At 46.7% G+C, this 18,987-nt stretch overlaps 1 protein-coding gene across 2 annotated transcripts in view; it reads right to left on the bottom strand.

The window, feature by feature from the left end:
* Nucleotides 1–18,987, bottom strand: part of maml2 (mastermind like transcriptional coactivator 2) — a 162,268-nt gene that overhangs the window by 48,487 nt on the left and 94,794 nt on the right. For both annotated transcript variants that reach the window (XM_090224049.1, XM_036964717.2), the window contains one exon: nt 1,708–3,012. In XM_090224049.1, the coding sequence (XP_090080175.1) occupies nt 1,708–3,012 (1,305 nt within the window). The remainder of the gene's footprint in view (nt 1–1,707; nt 3,013–18,987) is intronic.

Here is an 18,987-nt window from a genome sequence, read left to right as displayed (position 1 = left end):
GGATAGGAAGCATCCTGACGAGACTACGTTGGAGAGCAAATAGACCGACATTGCCCTCTGTTTGATCGGTGAACGTGTAGTCACTGGAGAATAAACTGGACAAGCTCCATCAGAGACTATCCTATTAATCACTGGAGAATAAACTGGACGAGCTCCATCAGAGACTATCCTATTAATCACTGGAGAATAAACTGGATGAGCTCCATCAGAGACTATCCTATTAATCACTGGAGAATAAACTGGATGAGCTCCATCAGAGACTATCCTATTAATCACTGGAGAATAAACTGGATGAGTTCCATCAGAGACTATCCTATTAATCACTGGAGAATAAACTGGATGAGCTCCATAGGAGACTATCCTATTAATCACTGGAGAATAAACTGGATGAGTTCCATCAGAGACTATCCTATTAATCACTGGAGAATAAACTGGATGAGCTCCATAGGAGACTATCCTATTAATCACTGGAGAATAAACTGGATGAGTTCCATCAGAGACTATCCTATTAATCACTGGAGAATAAACTGGATGAGCTCCATAGGAGACTATCCTATTAATCACTTAGAGACTAAAGTAAAGGTAAGGTCTACTACACCTGTTGTATCCTACGCATGTGACAAATAACATTTTATTTTATTTGAACTGTAAGTGCTGCTATTATCAAGTGGAAACATCTAGGAGCAACAAAGACTCAGCCGCGAAGTGGTAGGCCACAAAAGCTCACAGAGAGCTGAGTGCTGAAGCACGTAGCACCTAAAAATCGTCTGTCCTCGGTTACAACACTCACTACCAAGTTCCAAGCAGCCTCTGGAAGCAACGTCAGCACAATAACTATTCGTTGGGAGCTTCATGAAATGGGTTTCCATGGCCAAGCCGCCGCACATACACTTAAGATCACCCTGCCCAATGCCAAGACTGTCTGGAATGGTGTAAAGCTCGCCGCCATTGGACTGGAGCAGTGGAAACGCGTTCTCTAAAGTGATGAATCACGCTTCAAAATCTGGCAGTCCGACAGACAAATCTGGGTTTGGCAGATGCCAGGAGAACGCTACCTGCCCCAATGCATAGTGCCAACTGTAAAGTTTGGTGGAGAAGGAATAATGGTCTGGGGCTGTTTTTCATGATTGTGGCTAAGCCCCTTAGTTCCAGTAAAGGGAAATCTTAACGCTACAGCATACAATAACTTTCTAGATGATTCTGTGCTCCAACTTTGTAGCAACAGTTTGGGGAAGGCCCTTTCCTGTTTCAGCATGACAATGCCCCCATGCACAAAGCGAGGTCCATACAAAATGGTTTGTTCGAGATCGGTGTGGAAGAACTTGACTGTCCTGCACAGAACCCTGACCCTGATTTATGTATTAGACAGATATATGCATTAGATAGATATATGTATTAGATATATATATGTATTAGATAGATATATACATTTCTATTGCAGACATACAATATTAGTTTTCATATGATATTTGATGTGATATTTATTTCATGTGATATTTGATGTGATAAATGTACTGTTTCATATAAACGATGGAACATATTTAAAACCCACTGATGTAGTCAACTCACGAAACCTCGAGTCTGAGTCGAGTCCCAAGTCCCTAGCGTTTAAGTCAAGTCAGAGTCCTGGGATTCAACCACTACAACACCGCAAGGATAGAATGCAAGTATCTATATTCGCCAAGTATTTATATAGGGGCTTATTACCTGTCGTTGTTGAGCCAGTTTAAAGTGGAGCCCAGGTCCAGCTCCATGCTGGCTGAGAGGGGTTCTCTGGGCCAGGGACTTGGGCTGCAAGTGAGGAGGCCCAGACATGGGCCGTTGCTGCTGGGGGTTCTGGTAGTTATGAACTGGGTGGTTCGTGTTCAAGTTCTGGGCTGAGGTGGACGGCTGTTGTTGTTGTTGATGGGCTGTAGTCTTACTCAGTGAACCTGCCATAGTGGAGGGTTGCTGGGATGCTTTGGGGCTGAAGTGGAGCATTGGTTTGTTGCTGAGCACCTTCATATCCAGGTGGCTGGAGGTGTTGTGTCCGTTGGGCTTGAACAGACAGTTGTTTATGCCTTTACCCTGACTGTCCATGGAGGTCTGGGGGGTGATCCTCTGGCCCATTGAGGCCGGGTTGGAGAGCTTGTCCTGGGGGAAGGAGCTGGAGGAGGGCTGCGTGTTCCAACTGGTCCCTGGTCCTCCTCCCCCTCCAGCCTGAGCCTGTTGGTGTGGCTGTTGGTGGTGGAGCAGGGCCTGGGGGTTGGGCTGCTGCTGGTTCTGGTTGGCTGCCATCTGCTTTAGCTGCTCTGCATGGGACACCTCAGGCCAGCCAGGGAGACCTCTGCTGGGGGGTCCAGCCAGCCCTGAGGGCCCCTGGCCTTGGCTCTTCTGGTTGGTGATGGGGGAGGAGCTGGACATGGTGAAGGAGGGACCAGTGGATGCCGGGCGGAGCTGTGAGGAGCCACCATGGCCATGTGTCTGGCCGTAGTCTGGAGAGGAGTACTCTGTCTTGATGGGCTTCTCCAGGTGGGAGCAGAGGGTAGCCGCACTGCGCTCCAGATCCGCCAGGCCGAACGTATCGTCCTGCTTCAGCATCTTCTCAAACTCCTGGTCGTGCAGAGACGGGACGGTCTTGGTCAGCTCGTCGAACAGATCCTGAAGCTCCGGGTCGATCTGGCTGCTGAACACCATCATCTCAGTAGACCTCTGGCCGCAGGAAGTAACATGGTCTATAGGTTCCTTCTTCATCTCCTTCAGGGTCATGTTGATGAGGTCAGAGTTCATGACCCCATGGGGCATCATGTAGCCGCTGTTGTTGTTTTTCCTGTTTAGGGTGTGGCCTATGGACGATGCGTCGCCTCCCATGGACTGTGAGCTGAAGGAACAGGGCCCACCCAAACCACCGCTGCCCCCTTCCAGACGGACACGTTTGAAGTCCAGCCCCGACGGCCCACAGGACAGGCCATTCTGTTGGGAGGAGTAGCCCGGAGTATGGCCCTCAATCTTCCTCCTCAGAGACCCTTGGAGCTGTGGAGAAAAAGGAAAACTCTATTGAAAAAAAGGTACAAATACCCACTTCAATGCTATTACCTTCCTAATAGAATAACAATCTAACCAACAGATATATATATCATCAGCGTGACATCAATGTAACCAGATCTTTATGTAGCCAGGACAGCTGAAAACCTTGATGCATGGAAGGCAGACTTTCTTGACAAAAGGTCTTTGTCAAGGCTCTCAGATTAAAGCCGACTAGCGCTGGTCCAATTCGAGTGTTGTCTGAAGACAATCTAACAATTAAGATACCAATACCTCCTATATACAGTACAAATAAATCCTGGTCTTTGATGTTTTAAACCAATTAAAATGGTTATAATACAAATCTAGTCCGAGCACAAAGTGTCTCTATGTAAATTAATGACCATCTGCTTCGACAATCTGCTTCGACAATCTGCTTCGACAATCTGCTTCGACAATCTGCTTCGACAATCTGCTTCGACAATCTGCTTCGCCAATCTGCTTCGACAATCTACTTCGACAATCTGCTTCGACAATCTGCTTCGACAATCTGCTTCGACAATCTGCTTCGACAATCTACTTCGACAATCTGCTTCGACAATCTGCTTCGACAATCTGCTTCGACAATCTGCTTCGACAATCTGCTTCGACAATCTGCTTCGACAATCTGCTTCGACAATCTACTTCGACAATCTGCTTCGACAATCTGCTTCGAGGCCTTTAAACCTTGTCCATTTGACCAGCCAGCATGTTAGCAGATACTAGACCAGCCAGCATGTTAGCAGATACTAGACCAGCCAGCATGTTAGCAGATACTAGACCAGCCAGCATGTTAGCAGATACTTGACCAGCCAGCATGTTAGCAGATACTTGATCAGCCAGCCAGCATGTTAGCAGATACTTGATCAGCCAGCCAGCATATTAACAGAGACTTGACCAGCCAGCCAGCATATTAACAGAGACTTGACCAGCCAGCCAGCATATTAACAGAGACTTGACCAGCCAGCATATTAACAGAGACTTGACCAGCCAGCATATTAACAAAGACTTGACCAGCCAGCCAGCATATTAACAGAGACTTGACCAGCCAGCCAGCATATTAACAGAGACTTGACCAGCCAGCCAGCATATTAACAGAGACTTGGCCGGCCAGCCAGCATATTAACAGAGACTTGACCAGCCAGCATATTAACAGAGACTTGACCAGCCAGCATGTTAACAGAGACTTGACCAGCCAGCCAGCATATTAACAGAGACTTGACCAGCCAGCATGTTAACAGAGACTTGACCAGCCAGCATGTTAACAGAGACTTGACCAGCCAGCCAGCATATTAACAGAGACTTGACCAGCCAGCATATTAACAGAGACTTGACCAGCCAGCATATTAACAGAGACATGACCAGCCAGCATATTAACAGAGACTTGACCAGCCAGCCAGCATATTAACAGAGACTTGACCAGCCAGCCAGCATATTAACAGAGACATGACCAGCCAGTAGGGTGATAGGAGCTACACTACAGTAGGGTGATAGGAGCTGCTCTACAGTAGGGTGATAGGAGCTACACTACAGTAGGGTAATGGGAGCTGCTCTACAGTAGGGTAAGGGGAGCTGCGCTACACTGGGGTAATAGGAGCTGCTCTGCAGTAGGGTAATAGGAGCTGCTCTACAGTAGGGTGATAGGAGCTGCTCTACAGTAGGGTGATAGGAGCTGCTCTACAGTAGGGTAATAGGAGCTGCTCTACAGTAGGGTAATAGGAGCTGCTCTACAGTAGGGTGATAGGAGCTGCTCTACAGTAGGGTGATAGGAGCTGCTCTACACTAGGGTGATAGGAGCTGCTCTACACTAGGGTAATAGGAGCTGCTCTACACTAGGGTGATAGGAGCTGCTCTACACAAGGGTGATAGGAGCTGCTCTACACTAGGGTAATAGGAGCTGCTCTACAGTAGGGTAATAGGAGCTGCTCTACAGTAGGGCAAGAGGAGCTGCTCTACAGTAGGGTGATAGGAGCTGCTCTACAGTAGGGTAAGAGGAGCTGCTCTACAGTAGGGTGATAGGAGCTGCTCTACAGTAGGGTGATAGGAGCTGCTCTACAGTAGGGTGATAGGAGCTGCTCTACAGTAGGGTGATAGGATCTGCTCTACAGTAGGGTATAAGGAGCTGCTCTACAGTAGGGTGATAGGAGCTGCTCTACAGTAGGCTAATAGGAGCTGCTCTACACTAGGGTGATAGGAGCTGCTCTACACTAGGGTAATAGGAGCTGCTCTACACTAGGGTGATAGGAGCTGCTCTACACTAGGGTGATAGGAGCTGCTCTACACTAGGGTAATAGGAGCTGCTCTACAGTAGGGTATAAGGAGCTGCTCTACAGTAGGGTGATAGGAGCTGCTCTACAGTAGGGTGATAGGAGCTGCTCTACACTAGGGTAATAGGAGCTGCTCTACACTAGGGTGATAGGAGCTGCTCTACACAAGGGTGATAGGAGCTGCTCTACACTAGGGTAATAGGAGCTGCTCTACAGTAGGGTAATAGGAGCTGCTCTACAGTAGGGTGATAGGAGCTGCTCTACAGTAGGGTGATAGGAGCTGCTCTACAGTAGGGTAAGAGGAGCTGCTCTACAGTAGGGTGATAGGAGCTGCTCTACAGTAGGGTAATATGAGCTGCTCTACAGTAGGGTGATAGGAGCTGCTCTACAGTAGGGTGATAGGATCTGCTCTACAGTAGGGTATAAGGAGCTGCTCTACAGTAGGGTGATAGGAGCTGCTCTACAGTAGGCTAATAGGAGCTGCTCTACAGTAGGGTAATAGGAGCTGCTCTACCGTAGGGTAATAGGAGCTGCTCTACAGTAGGGTGATAGGAGCTGCTCTACAGTAGGGTGATAGGAGCTGCTCTACAGTAGGGTGATAGGAGCTGCTCTACAGTAGGGTAATAGGAGCTACACTACAGTAGGGTGATAGGAGCTGCTCTACAGTAGGCTAATAGGAGCTGCTCTACAGTAGGGTAAGAGGAGCTGCTCTACAGTAGGGTGATAGGAGCTGCTCTACAGTAGGGTGAGAGGAGCTGCTCTACAGTAGGGTAATAGGAGCTGCTATACACAAGGGTGATAGGAGCTGCTCTACAGTAGGGTGATAGGAGCTGCTCTACAGTAGGGTGATAGGAGCTGCTCTACAGTAGGGTGATAGGAGCTGCTCTACAGTAGGGTAATAGGAGCTGCTCTACAGTAGGGTGATAGGAGCTGCTCTACTGTAGGGTAATAGGAGCTGCTCTACAGTAGGGTGATAGGAGCTGCTCTACAGTAGGGTGATAGGAGCTGCTCTACAGTAGGGTGATAGGATCTGCTCTACAGTAGGGTATAAGGAGCTGCTCTACAGTAGGGTGATAGGAGCTGCTCTACAGTAGGCTAATAGGAGCTGCTCTACACTAGGGTGATAGGAGCTGCTCTACACTAGGGTAATAGGAGCTGCTCTACACTAGGGTGATAGGAGCTGCTCTACACTAGGGTAATAGGAGCTGCTCTACAGTAGGGTATAAGGAGCTGCTCTACAGTAGGGTGATAGGAGCTGCTCTACAGTAGGGTGATAGGAGCTGCTCTACACTAGGGTAATAGGAGCTGCTCTACACTAGGGTGATAGGAGCTGCTCTACACAAGGGTGATAGGAGCTGCTCTACACTAGGGTAATAGGAGCTGCTCTACAGTAGGGTAATAGGAGCTGCTCTACAGTAGGGTGATAGGAGCTGCTCTACAGTAGGGTGATAGGAGCTGCTCTACAGTAGGGTAAGAGGAGCTGCTCTACAGTAGGGTGATAGGAGCTGCTCTACAGTAGGGTAATATGAGCTGCTCTACAGTAGGGTGATAGGAGCTGCTCTACAGTAGGGTGATAGGATCTGCTCTACAGTAGGGTATAAGGAGCTGCTCTACAGTAGGGTGATAGGAGCTGCTCTACAGTAGGCTAATAGGAGCTGCTCTACAGTAGGGTAATAGGAGCTGCTCTACCGTAGGGTAATAGGAGCTGCTCTACAGTAGGGTGATAGGAGCTGCTCTACAGTAGGGTGATAGGAGCTGCTCTACAGTAGGGTGATAGGAGCTGCTCTACAGTAGGGTAATAGGAGCTACACTACAGTAGGGTGATAGGAGCTGCTCTACAGTAGGCTAATAGGAGCTGCTCTACAGTAGGGTAAGAGGAGCTGCTCTACAGTAGGGTGATAGGAGCTGCTCTACAGTAGGGTGAGAGGAGCTGCTCTACAGTAGGGTAATAGGAGCTGCTATACACAAGGGTGATAGGAGCTGCTCTACAGTAGGGTGATAGGAGCTGCTCTACAGTAGGGTGATAGGAGCTGCTCTACAGTAGGGTGATAGGAGCTGCTCTACAGTAGGGTAATAGGAGCTGCTCTACAGTAGGGTGATAGGAGCTGCTCTACTGTAGGGTAATAGGAGCTGCTCTACAGTAGGGTGATAGGAGCTGCTCTACAGTAGGGTGATAGGAGCTGCTCTACAGTAGGGTAATAGGAGCTGCTCTACAGTAGGGTAATAGGAGCTGCTCTACAGTAGGGTGATAGAAGCTGCTCTACAGTAGGGTAATAGGAGCTGCTCTACACTAGGGTGATAGGAGCTGCTCTACAGTAGGGTGATAGGAGCTGCTCTACAGTAGGGTAATAGGAGCTGCTCTACAGTAGGGTAATAGGAGTTGCTCTACACAAGGGTGATAGGAGCTGCTCTACAGTAGGGTAATAGGAGCTGCTCTACAGTAGGGTGATAGGAGCTGCTCTACAGTAGGGTGATAGGAGCTGCTCTACAGTAGGGTGATAGGAGCTGCTCTACAGTAGGGTGATAGGAGCTGCTCTACAGTAGGGTGATAGAAGCTGCTCTACAGTAGGGTAATAGGAGCTGCTCTACAGTAGGGTGATAGGAGCTGCTCTACAGTAGGGTGATAGGAGCTGCTCTACAGTAGGGTGATAGGAGCTGCTCTACAGTAGGGTGATAGGAGCTGCTCTACAGTAGGGTGATAGGAGCTGCTCTACAGTAGGGTGATAGGAGCTGCTCTACAGTAGGGTAATAGGAGCTGCTCTACAGTAGGGTAATAGGAGCTGCTCTACACAAGGGTGATAGAAGCTGCTCTACAGTAGGGTGATAGGAGCTGCTCTACAGTAGGGTGATAGGAGCTGCTCTACAGTAGGGTAATAGGAGCTGCTCTACAGTAGGGTAATAGGAGCTGCTCTACACAAGGGTGATAGGAGCTGCTCTACAGTAGGGTAATAGGAGCTGCTCTACACAAGGGTGATAGAAGCTGCTCTACAGTAGGGTGATAGGAGCTGCTCTACAGTAGGGTGATAGGAGCTGCTCTACAGTAGGGTAATACGAGCTGCTCTACAGTAGGGTAATAGGAGCTGCTCTACACAAGGGTGATAGGAGCTGCTCTACAGTAGGGTAATAGGAGCTGCTCTACAGTAGGGTGATAGGAGCTGCTCTACAGTAGGGTGATAGGAGCTGCTCTACAGTAGGGTGATAGGAGCTGCTATACAGTAGGGTGATAGGAGCTGCTCTACAGTAGGGTGATAGGATCTGCTCTACAGTAGGGTGATAGAAGCTGCTCTACAGTAGGGTGATAGGAGCTGCTCTACAGTAGGGTAATAGGAGCTGCTCTACAGTAGGGTAATAGGAGCTGCTCTACAGTAGGGTAATAGGAGCTGCTCTACAGTAGGGTGATAGGAGCTGCTCTACAGTAGGGTAATAGGAGCTGCTCTACAGTAGGGTGATAGGAGCTGCTCTACAGTAGGGTAATAGGAAAAAAACATTGATGAAACGTGTTGTCTGTAGAATATTCAGTGTGTATCGGTGCAGCCAGCAGATATATTTAGGAACCTGACAAAACCGAGCGTCGACAGAGAGAAGAATATTTTTAAGCTTTTATCTTATCTTTCTCGTTTACATAAATTCTACCTCCCTCTCTATTGTGTTGTGTTGCAGGGTAGAGATAGCCAGAATTATCCTTTGTATTAGAGATTCTACTTATCATGCCGGCATTCTCTGAGATCTATCTGCTTCTTCTCTTTGTGCTCCTGATGGCTTTACCTATGATTCACTACGAGAGGGTTGGGATGCCTCCAAAATGGCAGGCTAATCCTTATACTAACACTATATAGGGAATAGGGTGCCATTTGGGACACCTCTAGATAAACTGTAACACATACTCAAGCTACTAACTTTATCCTGGACAGGAAAGTGTATGCTGGTAATTAATTATAGATCTCAAGCTACAGAAGAATTTGGAGAGAAAAAAAAACTCCCCAGCTTCATTTCATTCTGTCAGTTACTAGTTGCCAAGAATTGCTTTCCAGTCTTAGAGCCTTAGTCCACAGACACTACAGTGATTCAGGAGCCATTATCGACACACAGAGATGAGACGTTATTTGAAGAGTGTTATTTAAAGTTAAAGAATAACATTACAGGAGCAAAACCCCTGTAATATCCTGGAGCTACAGGACACTACAGGGCTTTTTCCGACTGTTCTACAACAGATGCTGGGAGCTGACGCGGTCGTAGTCCATGTGGTGTCAAACAACACGAGGAGGGTTAGCTCGGAACTTCTGAAAATTGTTTTTAAAGAACTGATTCTTGCACTGAAAGATTCCAAAAAGGGGCCAATCATTTCAGGTCCGGTACGATAGTTGAAAGATTCAGTGTGAAAGATTCAGCAGGCTACAGGCATTACAAACATGGCTAAAATATTACTGTAGTTTTGTTGGAATCACTTTTATAGATAACTTTGACACCTGGAAACAGAAATTGCTTTACAGGAATGAAGGAGTCCATCCAAATCATCTTGACTACTGGACCCAGTTTAGTTAATCCTTTCCATTGTTTTGCTGAGTTGTCATCAAATGTACAGTATCCCAGGGGCGTTGGCAGGTACAATGTAAGTAACTTAATTTAAATCTACTTCTGATAAGCTTCCCAGTAAAGCATTAAAAACAACCAAGCATCACAGAAAAGTGCAAAGAAAATGCCCATATCAACATATGTAGCCTAAGAAACAAGGTTCATGAAGTCAATAACTTGCTAGTAACAGACTTTCATATTCTGACTAATTCTTAAACTCACTTAGATAATAATACATTTGATGATACAGTAGCAGAATTGCATGGTTATAACATCTACCGGAAATACAGAAATGCCAATAGGGGCGGTGCTGCTGTTGCTGTCTATATTCAGAACCACATTCCTGTAAAGCTTAGAGAGGATCTCATGTTAAATACTGTTGAAGTGACAGTACGTACATACCCCAACCAGAAGCCATGGATTAGAGGCAGCATCTTTCACTGAGCTAAAGGTTAGAGCTGCCACTTTCAATGAGCAGGACTCAAACCCGGAAGCTTAAAAGAAAAAAAAATAAAAATAAAAAAAGAAATCCCGATATGCTCCGAAGAACCATCAAACAGGCAACGCATCAATAAAGGACTAAGATCGAGTTGTACATCGGCTCTGACACTTGTCGGATGTGGCAGGGCCTGCAAATCATTACAGACTACAAAGGGAAGCACAGCTGAGAGCTGCCCGGTGACACAAGCCTACCAGGCAAGCTAAACTACTTTTATGCTCGCTTCGAGGCAAATAACATTGAAACATGCATGAGAGCACCAGCTGTACCGGAAGACTGTGTGATCACCCTCCCCATCAGCCGATGTGAGTAAGACCTTAGACAGGTCAACATTCACAAGGTCGCCCTCTGTTGACGGTGTAAAGAATATTTGCTGGTCTGTGGTGTGTAATGAGGAGCAAACAGACTTTGCACTTGACAGATTTATGAAATTCCTTATTCCAGTTACTAGTAAGCACACATTTTATTTATTTATTTTTATTTATTTTACCTTTATTTAACCAGGTAGGCAAGTTGAGAACAAGTTCTCATTTACAATTGCGACCTGGCCAAGATAAAGCAAAGCAGTTCGACAGATACAACAACACAGAGTTACACATGGAGTAAAACAAACATACAGTCAATAATAAAGTATAAACAAGTCTATATACAATGTGAGCAAATGAGGTGAGAAGGGAGGTAAAGGCAAAAAAAGGCCTTGGTGGCAAGGTAAATACAATATAGCAAGTAAAACACTGGAATGGTAGTTTTGCAATGGAAGAATGTGCAAAGTAGAAATAAAAATAATGGGGTGCAAAGGAGCAAAATAAATAAATAAATTAAATACAGTTGGGAAAGAGGTAGTTGATAGGGCTAAATTATATGTGGGCTATGTACAGGTGCAGTAATCTGTGAGCTGCTCTGACAGTTGGTGCTTAAAGCTAGTGAGGGAGATAAGTGTTTCCAGTTTCAGAGATTTTTGTAGTTCGTTCCAGTCATTGGCAGCAGAGAACTGGAAAGAGAGGCGGCCAAAGAAAGAATTGGTTTTGGGGGTGACTAGAGAGATATACCTGCTGGAGCGTGTGCTACAGGTGGGAGATGCTATGGTGACCAGCGAGCTGAGATAAGGGGGGACTTTACCTAGCAGGGTCTTGTAGATGACATGGAGCCAGTGGGTTTGGCGACGAGTATGAAGCGAGGGCCAGCCAACGAGAGCGTACAGGTCGCAATGGTGGGTAGTGTATGGGGCTTTGGTGACAAAACGGATTGCACTGTGATAGACTGCATCCAGTTTGTTGAGTAGGGTATTGGAGGCTATTTTGTAAATTACATCGCCAAAGTCGAGGATTGGTAGGATGGTCAGTTTTACAAGGGTATGTTTGGCAGCATGAGTGAAGGATGCTTTGTTGCGAAATAGGAAGCCAATTCTAGATTTAACTTTGGATTGGAGATGTTTGATATGGGTCTGGAAGGAGAGTTTACAGTCTAACCAGACACCTAAGTATTTGTAGTTGTCCACGTATTCTAAGTCAGAGCCGTCCAGAGTAGTGATGTTGGACAGGCGGGTAGGTGCAGGTAGTGATCGGTTGAAGAGCATGCATTTAGTTTTACTTGTATTTAAGAGCAGTTGGAGGCCACGGAAGGAGAGTTGTATGGCATTGAAGCTTGCCTGGAGGGTTGTTAACACAGTGTCCAAAGAAGGGCCGGAAGTATACAGAATGGTGTCGTCTGCGTAGAGGTGGATCAGAGACTCACCAGCAGCAAGAGCGACCTCATTGATGTATACAGAGAAGAGAGTCGGTCCAAGAATTGAACCCTGTGGCACCCCCATAGAGACTGCCAGAGGTCCGGACAACAGACCCTCAGATTTGACACACTGAACTCTATCAGAGAAGTAGTTGGTGAACCAGGCGAGGCAATCATTTGAGAAACCAAGGCTGTTGAGTCTGCCGATGAGGATGTGGTGATTGACAGAGTCGAAAGCCTTGGCCAGATCAATGAATACGGCTGCACAGTAATGTTTCTTATCGATGGCGGTTAAGATATCGTTTAGGACCTTGAGCGTGGCTGAGGTGCACCCATGACCAGCTCTGAAACCAGATTGCATAGCAGAGAAGGTATGGTGAGATTCAAAATGGTCGGTAATCTGTTTGTTGACTTGGCTTTCGAAGACCTTAGAAAGGCATGGTAGGATAGATATAGGTCTGTAGCAGTTTGGGTCAAGAGTGTCCCCCCCTTTGAAGAGGGGGATGACCGCAGCTGCTTTCCAATCTTTGGGAATCTCAGACGACACGAAAGAGAGGTTGAACAGGCTAGTAATAGGGGTGGCAACAATTTCGGCAGATAATTTTAGAAAGAAAGGGTCCAGATTGTCTAGCCCGGCTGATTTGTAGGGGTCCAGATTTTGCAGCTCTTTCAGAACATCAGCTGAATGGATTTGGGAGAAGGAGAAATGGGGAAGGCTTGGGCGAGTTGCTGTTGGGGGTGCAGTGCTGTTGACAGGGGTAGGAGTAGCCAGGTGGAAAGCATGGCCAGCAGTAGAAAAATGCTTATTGAAATTTTCAATTATGGTGGATTTATCAGTGGTGACAGTGTTTCCTATCTTCAGTGCAGTGGGCAGCTGGGAGGAGGTGTTCTTATTCTCCATGGACTTTACAGTGTCCCAGAACTTTTTTGAGTTAGTGTTGCAAGAAGCAAATTTCTGCTTGAAAAAGCTAGCCTTGGCTTTTCTAACTGCCTGTGTATAATGGTTTCTAGCTTCCCTGAACAGCTGCATATCACGGGGGCTGTTCGATGCTAATGCAGAACGCCATAGGACGTTTTTGTGTTGATTAAGGGCAGTCAGGTCTGGGGAGAACCAAGGGCTATATCTGTTCCTGGTTCTAAATTTCTTGAATGGGGCATGTTTATTTAAGATGGTTAGGAAGGCATTTTTAAAAAATATCCAGGCATCCTCTACTGACGGGATGAGGTCAATATCCTTCCAGGATACCCCGGCCAGGTCGATTAGAAAGGCCTGCTCGCTGAAGTGTTTCAGGGAGCGTTTTACAGTGATGAGAGGAGGTCGTTTGACCGCTGACCCATTACGGATGCAGGCAATGAGGCAGTGATCGCTGAGATCTTGGTTGAAGACAGCAGAGGTGTATTTAGAGGGGAAGTTGGTTAGGATGATATCTATGAGGGTGCCCGTGTTTAAGGCTTTGGGGAGGTACCTGGTAGGTTCATTGATAATTTGTGTGAGATTGAGGGCATCAAGTTTAGATTGTAGGATGGCTGGGGTGTTAAGCATGTTCCAGTTTAGGTCGCCTAGCAGCACGAGCTCTGAAGATAGATGGGGGGCAATCAGTTCACATATGGTGTCCAGAGCACAGCTGGGGGCAGAGGGTGGTCTATAGCAGGCGGCAACGGTGAGAGACTTGTTTTTAGAAAGGTGGATTTTTAAAAGTAGAAGTTCAAATTGTTTGGGTACAGACCTGGATAGTAGGACAGAACTCTGCAGGCTATCTTTGCAGTAAATTGCAACACCGCCCCCTTTGGCAGTTCTATCTTGTCTGAAAATGTTGTAGTTTGGAATTAAAATGTCTGAATTTTTGGTGGTCTTCCTAAGCCAGGATTCAGACACAGCTAGAACATCAGGGTTGGCAGAGTGTGCTAAAGCAGTGAATAGAACAAACTTAGGGAGGAGGCTTCTAATGTTAACATGCATGAAACCAAGGCTATTACGGTTACAGAAGTCGTCAAAAGAGAGCGCCTGGGGAATAGGAGTGGAGCTAGGCACTGCAGGGCCTGGATTCACCTCTACATCGCCAGAGGAACATAGGAGGAGTAGGATAAGGGTGCGACTAAAAGCAATAAGAATTGGTCGTCTAGAACGTCTGGAACAGAGAGTAAAAGGAGGTTTCTGGGGGCGATAAAATAGCATCAAGGTATAATGTACAGACAAAGGTAAGGTAGGATGTGAATACAGTGGAGGTAAACCTAGGTATTGAGTGATGAAGAGAGAGATATTGTCTCTAGAAACATCATTGAAACCAGGAGATGTCATTGCATGTGTGGGTGGTGGAACTAATAGGTTGGATAAGGTATAGTGAGCAGGACTAGAGGCTCTACAGTGAAATAAGCCAATAAACACTAACCAGAACAGCAATGGACAAGACATATTGACATTAAGGAGAGGCATGCTTAGTCGAGTGATCAAAAGGGTCCAGTGAGTGGAGAGGTTGGTTTAGGGTCACGGCGATTTAGACAGCTAGCCAAGCCAACCGGTAGCAAGCTAGCATAGGATGGAGTCTGTTGTTAGCCACCTCTTGCGTTCGGTCAGTAGATTAGTGGGGTTCCGTGTGGTAGAGGGGATTAATCCAAATCACACAACAACAAAAATAAGAACAATAGATATAGTTATAGAGGCCCGAGAAGAAAACATAATAATTCAAATAAATAAATTGTCCGATTGTCTATTCAGATAGCAGCCGGAAAGACAGCTAACGGTTAGCGGGCCGCAGATGGGCGTTCCGGTAACGTCGCGACAGAGGAGCCAGCCGGATCTCCTTCAGGTAGATAACGTCGGCAGTCCGGTTGTGAAGGCCCGGTGGGGCTCCGCGTAGGCAGTGAAACGGGTCCGGATAGGTGACTGCAGCCCAGGAGTGAATGATGGGACTCAGGCGTGATTGACGGAGCTGGCTAGCACCGGAACAATCGATGTTTGCTCCGGAATCGACGAAAGCCGACTGTCACACGGATAGCAGCTAGCTAGCTGTGAGATCCGGGTATGAATGTCCAGAGAGCAGTTGAAATCCAGGGACATGGAGAGAAAAATTGGTCCGGTATGTTCCGTTCCGAGCCGCGCTGCGCCGTACAAAACTGGCGATAGATTTTCGAACTAAAGGACAGCCGATGACCACAAACCGTGGTTAGCTTCTGATTAGCTTCTGGGCTAGCTCCTGGCTAGCTTCTGGCTAGTTTCTGGCCAGCCTCCTGGAGTTTCTGGCTAGCTTCCTGAAGGATTGCAGATCTGAGGTAAATAATACTTTTTTATAAATATAAATTGGTGAGGCTGGTTGCAGGAGAGTGTTTAGAAGATGAGTTGATGGAAAATAAAAATAAAATGTATGTGAAAAAAGTTGTAAATATATATATATACAGGACACGACAAGACGAGGACAAAAGACGTCTGAACTGCTATGCGATCTTGGAAACATTAAGGAAATGACAGTAAAAACTGTTAAATCCCTGTGGATTGATGAGGAATTGAAACATTGTATGGTTGAGAGGGATGAGGCAAAAGGTATGGCAAATAAGTCTGTCTGCACAACCGATTGGCAAATCATGAAGTGGAACGACATTTATTGGATATTTCAAACTTTTTTAACAAATCAAAAACTGAAAAATTGGGCATGTCCCACTTGTTGTTGATTCTTCACAAAAAAAATACAGTTTTATATCTTTATGTTTGAAGCCTGAAATGTGGCAAAAGGTCGCAAAGTTCAAGGGGGCCGAATACTTTCGCAAGGCACTGTATATACAAACCAGCTACTACAGTGACTGAAATGACTGCAGCACTGAATAAAGAGCTGCAGTTAGTTTCAAAATGGGCGGCAAGGAATAAGTTAGTCCCAAATATAAATAAAAAACTAAAAGCATTGTATTTGGGACAAATCATCCACTAAACCTTAAACCTACAACTAAAACTTGTAATGAATACTGTGGAAATTGAGCAAGTTGAGGTGATGTTATGGTCAAAACATATTGATGCAGTAGTAGCTAAGATGGGGAGAAGTCTGTCCATAATAAAGCGATGCTCTGCCTTCTTAAAAACACTATCAACAAGGCAGGTCCTACAGGCCCTAGTTTCTACCTTCTTAACAGCACTATCAACAAGGCAGGTCCTACAGGCCCTAGTTTCTACCTTCTTAACAACACTATCAACAAGGCAGGTCCTACAGGCCCTAGTTTCTACCTTCTTAACAACACTATCAACAAGGCAGGTCCTACAGGCCCTAGTTTCTACCTTCTTAACAACACTATCAACAAGGCAGGTCCTACAGGCCCTAGTTTCTACCTTCTTAACAACACTATCAACAAGGCAGGTCCTACAGGCCCTAGTTTCTACCTTCTTAACAACACTATCAACAAGGCAGGTCCTACAGGCCCTAGTTTCTACCTTCTTAACAACACTATCAACAAGGCAGGTCCTACAGGCCCTAGTTTCTACCTTCTTAACAACACTATCAACAAGGCAGGTCCTACAGGCCCTAGTTTCTACCTTCTTAACAACACTACCAACAAGGCAGGTCCTACAGGCCCTAGTTTTGTCACACCTGGACTACTGTTTAGTGGTGTGGTCAGGTGCCACAAAGAGGGAAAATTGCAATTGTCTCAGAACAGGGAAGCACGGCTGGTCCTTGGATGTACACAGAGAGCTAATATTAATAACATGCATGTCAATCTCTCCTGGCTCAAAGTGGAGGAGAGATTGACTTCATCACTACTAGAGAGAGGAGAGGAGTGGAGAGGACAGAGGACAGGAGAGGAGACAGGAGAGGAGATGGGTTAGTATCAGTGTGGTGTAGATCGACTTCACTGAGGAGAGGAGAGGAGTAGAGAGGAGAGGACAGAGGAGAGGACAGAGGATAGGAGTGAAGAGAGGAGAGGAGAGGACTGGGGAGAGGACAGAGGAGAGGAGTGAAGAGAGGAGAGGAGAGGAGTGGAGAGAGGAGAGGACAGAGGAGTACAGAGGAGTGGAGAGGACAGAGGAGAGGAGAGGAGATGGGTTAGTATCAGTGTGGTGTAGATCGACTTCACTAAGGAGAGGAGAGGAGTAGAGAGGATAGGAGAGGAGAGGAGAGGACAGAGGAGAGGAGAGGAGAGTAGAGAGGAGTGGACAGAGGAGAGGACAGAGGAGAGGAGAGGAGTGGAGAGAGGAGAGGACAGAGGAGAGGACAGAGGAGAGGACAGAGGAGAGGACAGAGGAGAGGAGAGGAGTGGAGAGAGGAGAGGACAGAGGAGAGGACAGAGGAGAGGACAGAGGAGAGGAGAGGAGTGGACAGATGAGAGGAGAGGAGTGGACAGAGGAGAGGACAGAGGAGAGGAGAGGAGTGGACAGAGGAGAGGACAGAGGAGAGGAGTGGACAGAGGAGAGGACAGACGAGAGGAGAGGAGTGGAGATGGGTTAGTATCAGTGTGGTGTAGATAAACTTCACTAAGGAGAGGAGAGGAGTAGAGAGGAGAGGAGTGGTGAGGAGATGGGTTAGTATCAGTGTGGTGTAGATAAACTTCACTGTGAGGACAAAAGGGATTTGTTTCTTTCCACTCTCTGCCTGGCACACATTACATGTCATTAGTCAGATTCAGAGCCTGAAGGCTGGGAGTGACTCCTGTTCTTCGCAGGCTGGTTGACTGCCAAACAGCAATACATTCACTATATAGTGCACTACTTCTACCCAGAATCCTATGGGCCCTTGTCAAAAGTAGTGCACTATATAGAAAATAAGGGTCCATTTAGGATGTACACGCTGTTTCTACCCTGTTACTTCGCCTGCTCAGTTCTTTTCTGATCTGCTGTTGCCATGCTTAGATGTGTTGTCAAATACCAGTTTGTACATCTCGCATTTGAATCTAGTTACTGATATATCTGTGACTCACCATGGGTTGTCTTCTGTGTATGTCCCTATTCACTAACCATGGGTCGTCTTCGGTGTATGTCCCTATTCACTAACCATGGGTCGTCTTCGGTGTATGTCCCTATTCACTAACCATGGGTCGTCTTCGGTATATGTCCCTATTCACTAACCATGGGTCGTCTTTGGTGTATGTCCCTATTCACTAACCATGGGTCGTCTTCGGTGTATGTCAGGCCAGAGAGTGGCTGTTTGATCAGGTTGACTGAGACAGTATTTGTTACCAGGGTAACAGTCAGGCCAGAGAGTGGCTGTTTGATCAGGTTGACTGAGACAGTATTTGTTACCAGGGTAACAGGCAGGCCAGAGAGTGGCTGTTTGATCAGGTTGACTGAGACAGTATTTGTTACCAGGGTAACAGTCAGGCCAGAGAGTGGCTGTTTGATCAGGTTGACTGAGACAGTATTTGTTACCAGGGTAACAGTCAGACCAGAGAGTGGCTGTTTGATCAGGTTGACTGAGACAGTATTTGTTACCAGGGTAACAGGCAGGCCAGAGAGTGTCTGTTTGATCAGGTTGACTGAGAGAGTATTTGTTACCAGGGTAACAGTCAGGCCAGAGAGTGGCTGTTTGATCAGGTTGACTGAGACAGTATTTGTTACCAGGGTAACAGTCAGACCAGAGAGTGGCTGTTTGATCAGGTTGACTGAGACAGTATTTGTTACCAGGGTAACAGGCAGGCCAGAGAGTGTCTGTTTGATCAGGTTGACTGAGAGAGTATTTGTTACCAGGGTAACAGTCAGGCCAGAGAGTGGCTGTTTGATCAGGTTGACTGAGACAGTATTTGTTACCAGGGTAACAGGCAGGCCAGAGAGTGGCTGTTTGATCAGGTTGACTGAGACAGTATTTGTTACCAGGGTAACAGTCAGGCCAGAGAGTGGCTGTTTGATCAGGTTGACTGAGACAGTATTTGTTACCAGGGTAACAGGCAGGCCAGAGAGTGTCTGTTTGA

Source organism: Oncorhynchus mykiss, chromosome 27 (genome assembly GCF_057628025.1).
Source record: "Oncorhynchus mykiss isolate SJ-2025 chromosome 27, ASM5762802v1, whole genome shotgun sequence".
NCBI classification, from domain to species: domain Eukaryota; kingdom Metazoa; phylum Chordata; class Actinopteri; order Salmoniformes; family Salmonidae; genus Oncorhynchus; species Oncorhynchus mykiss.
This window is presented reverse-complemented; position numbering and strand designations above follow the sequence as displayed.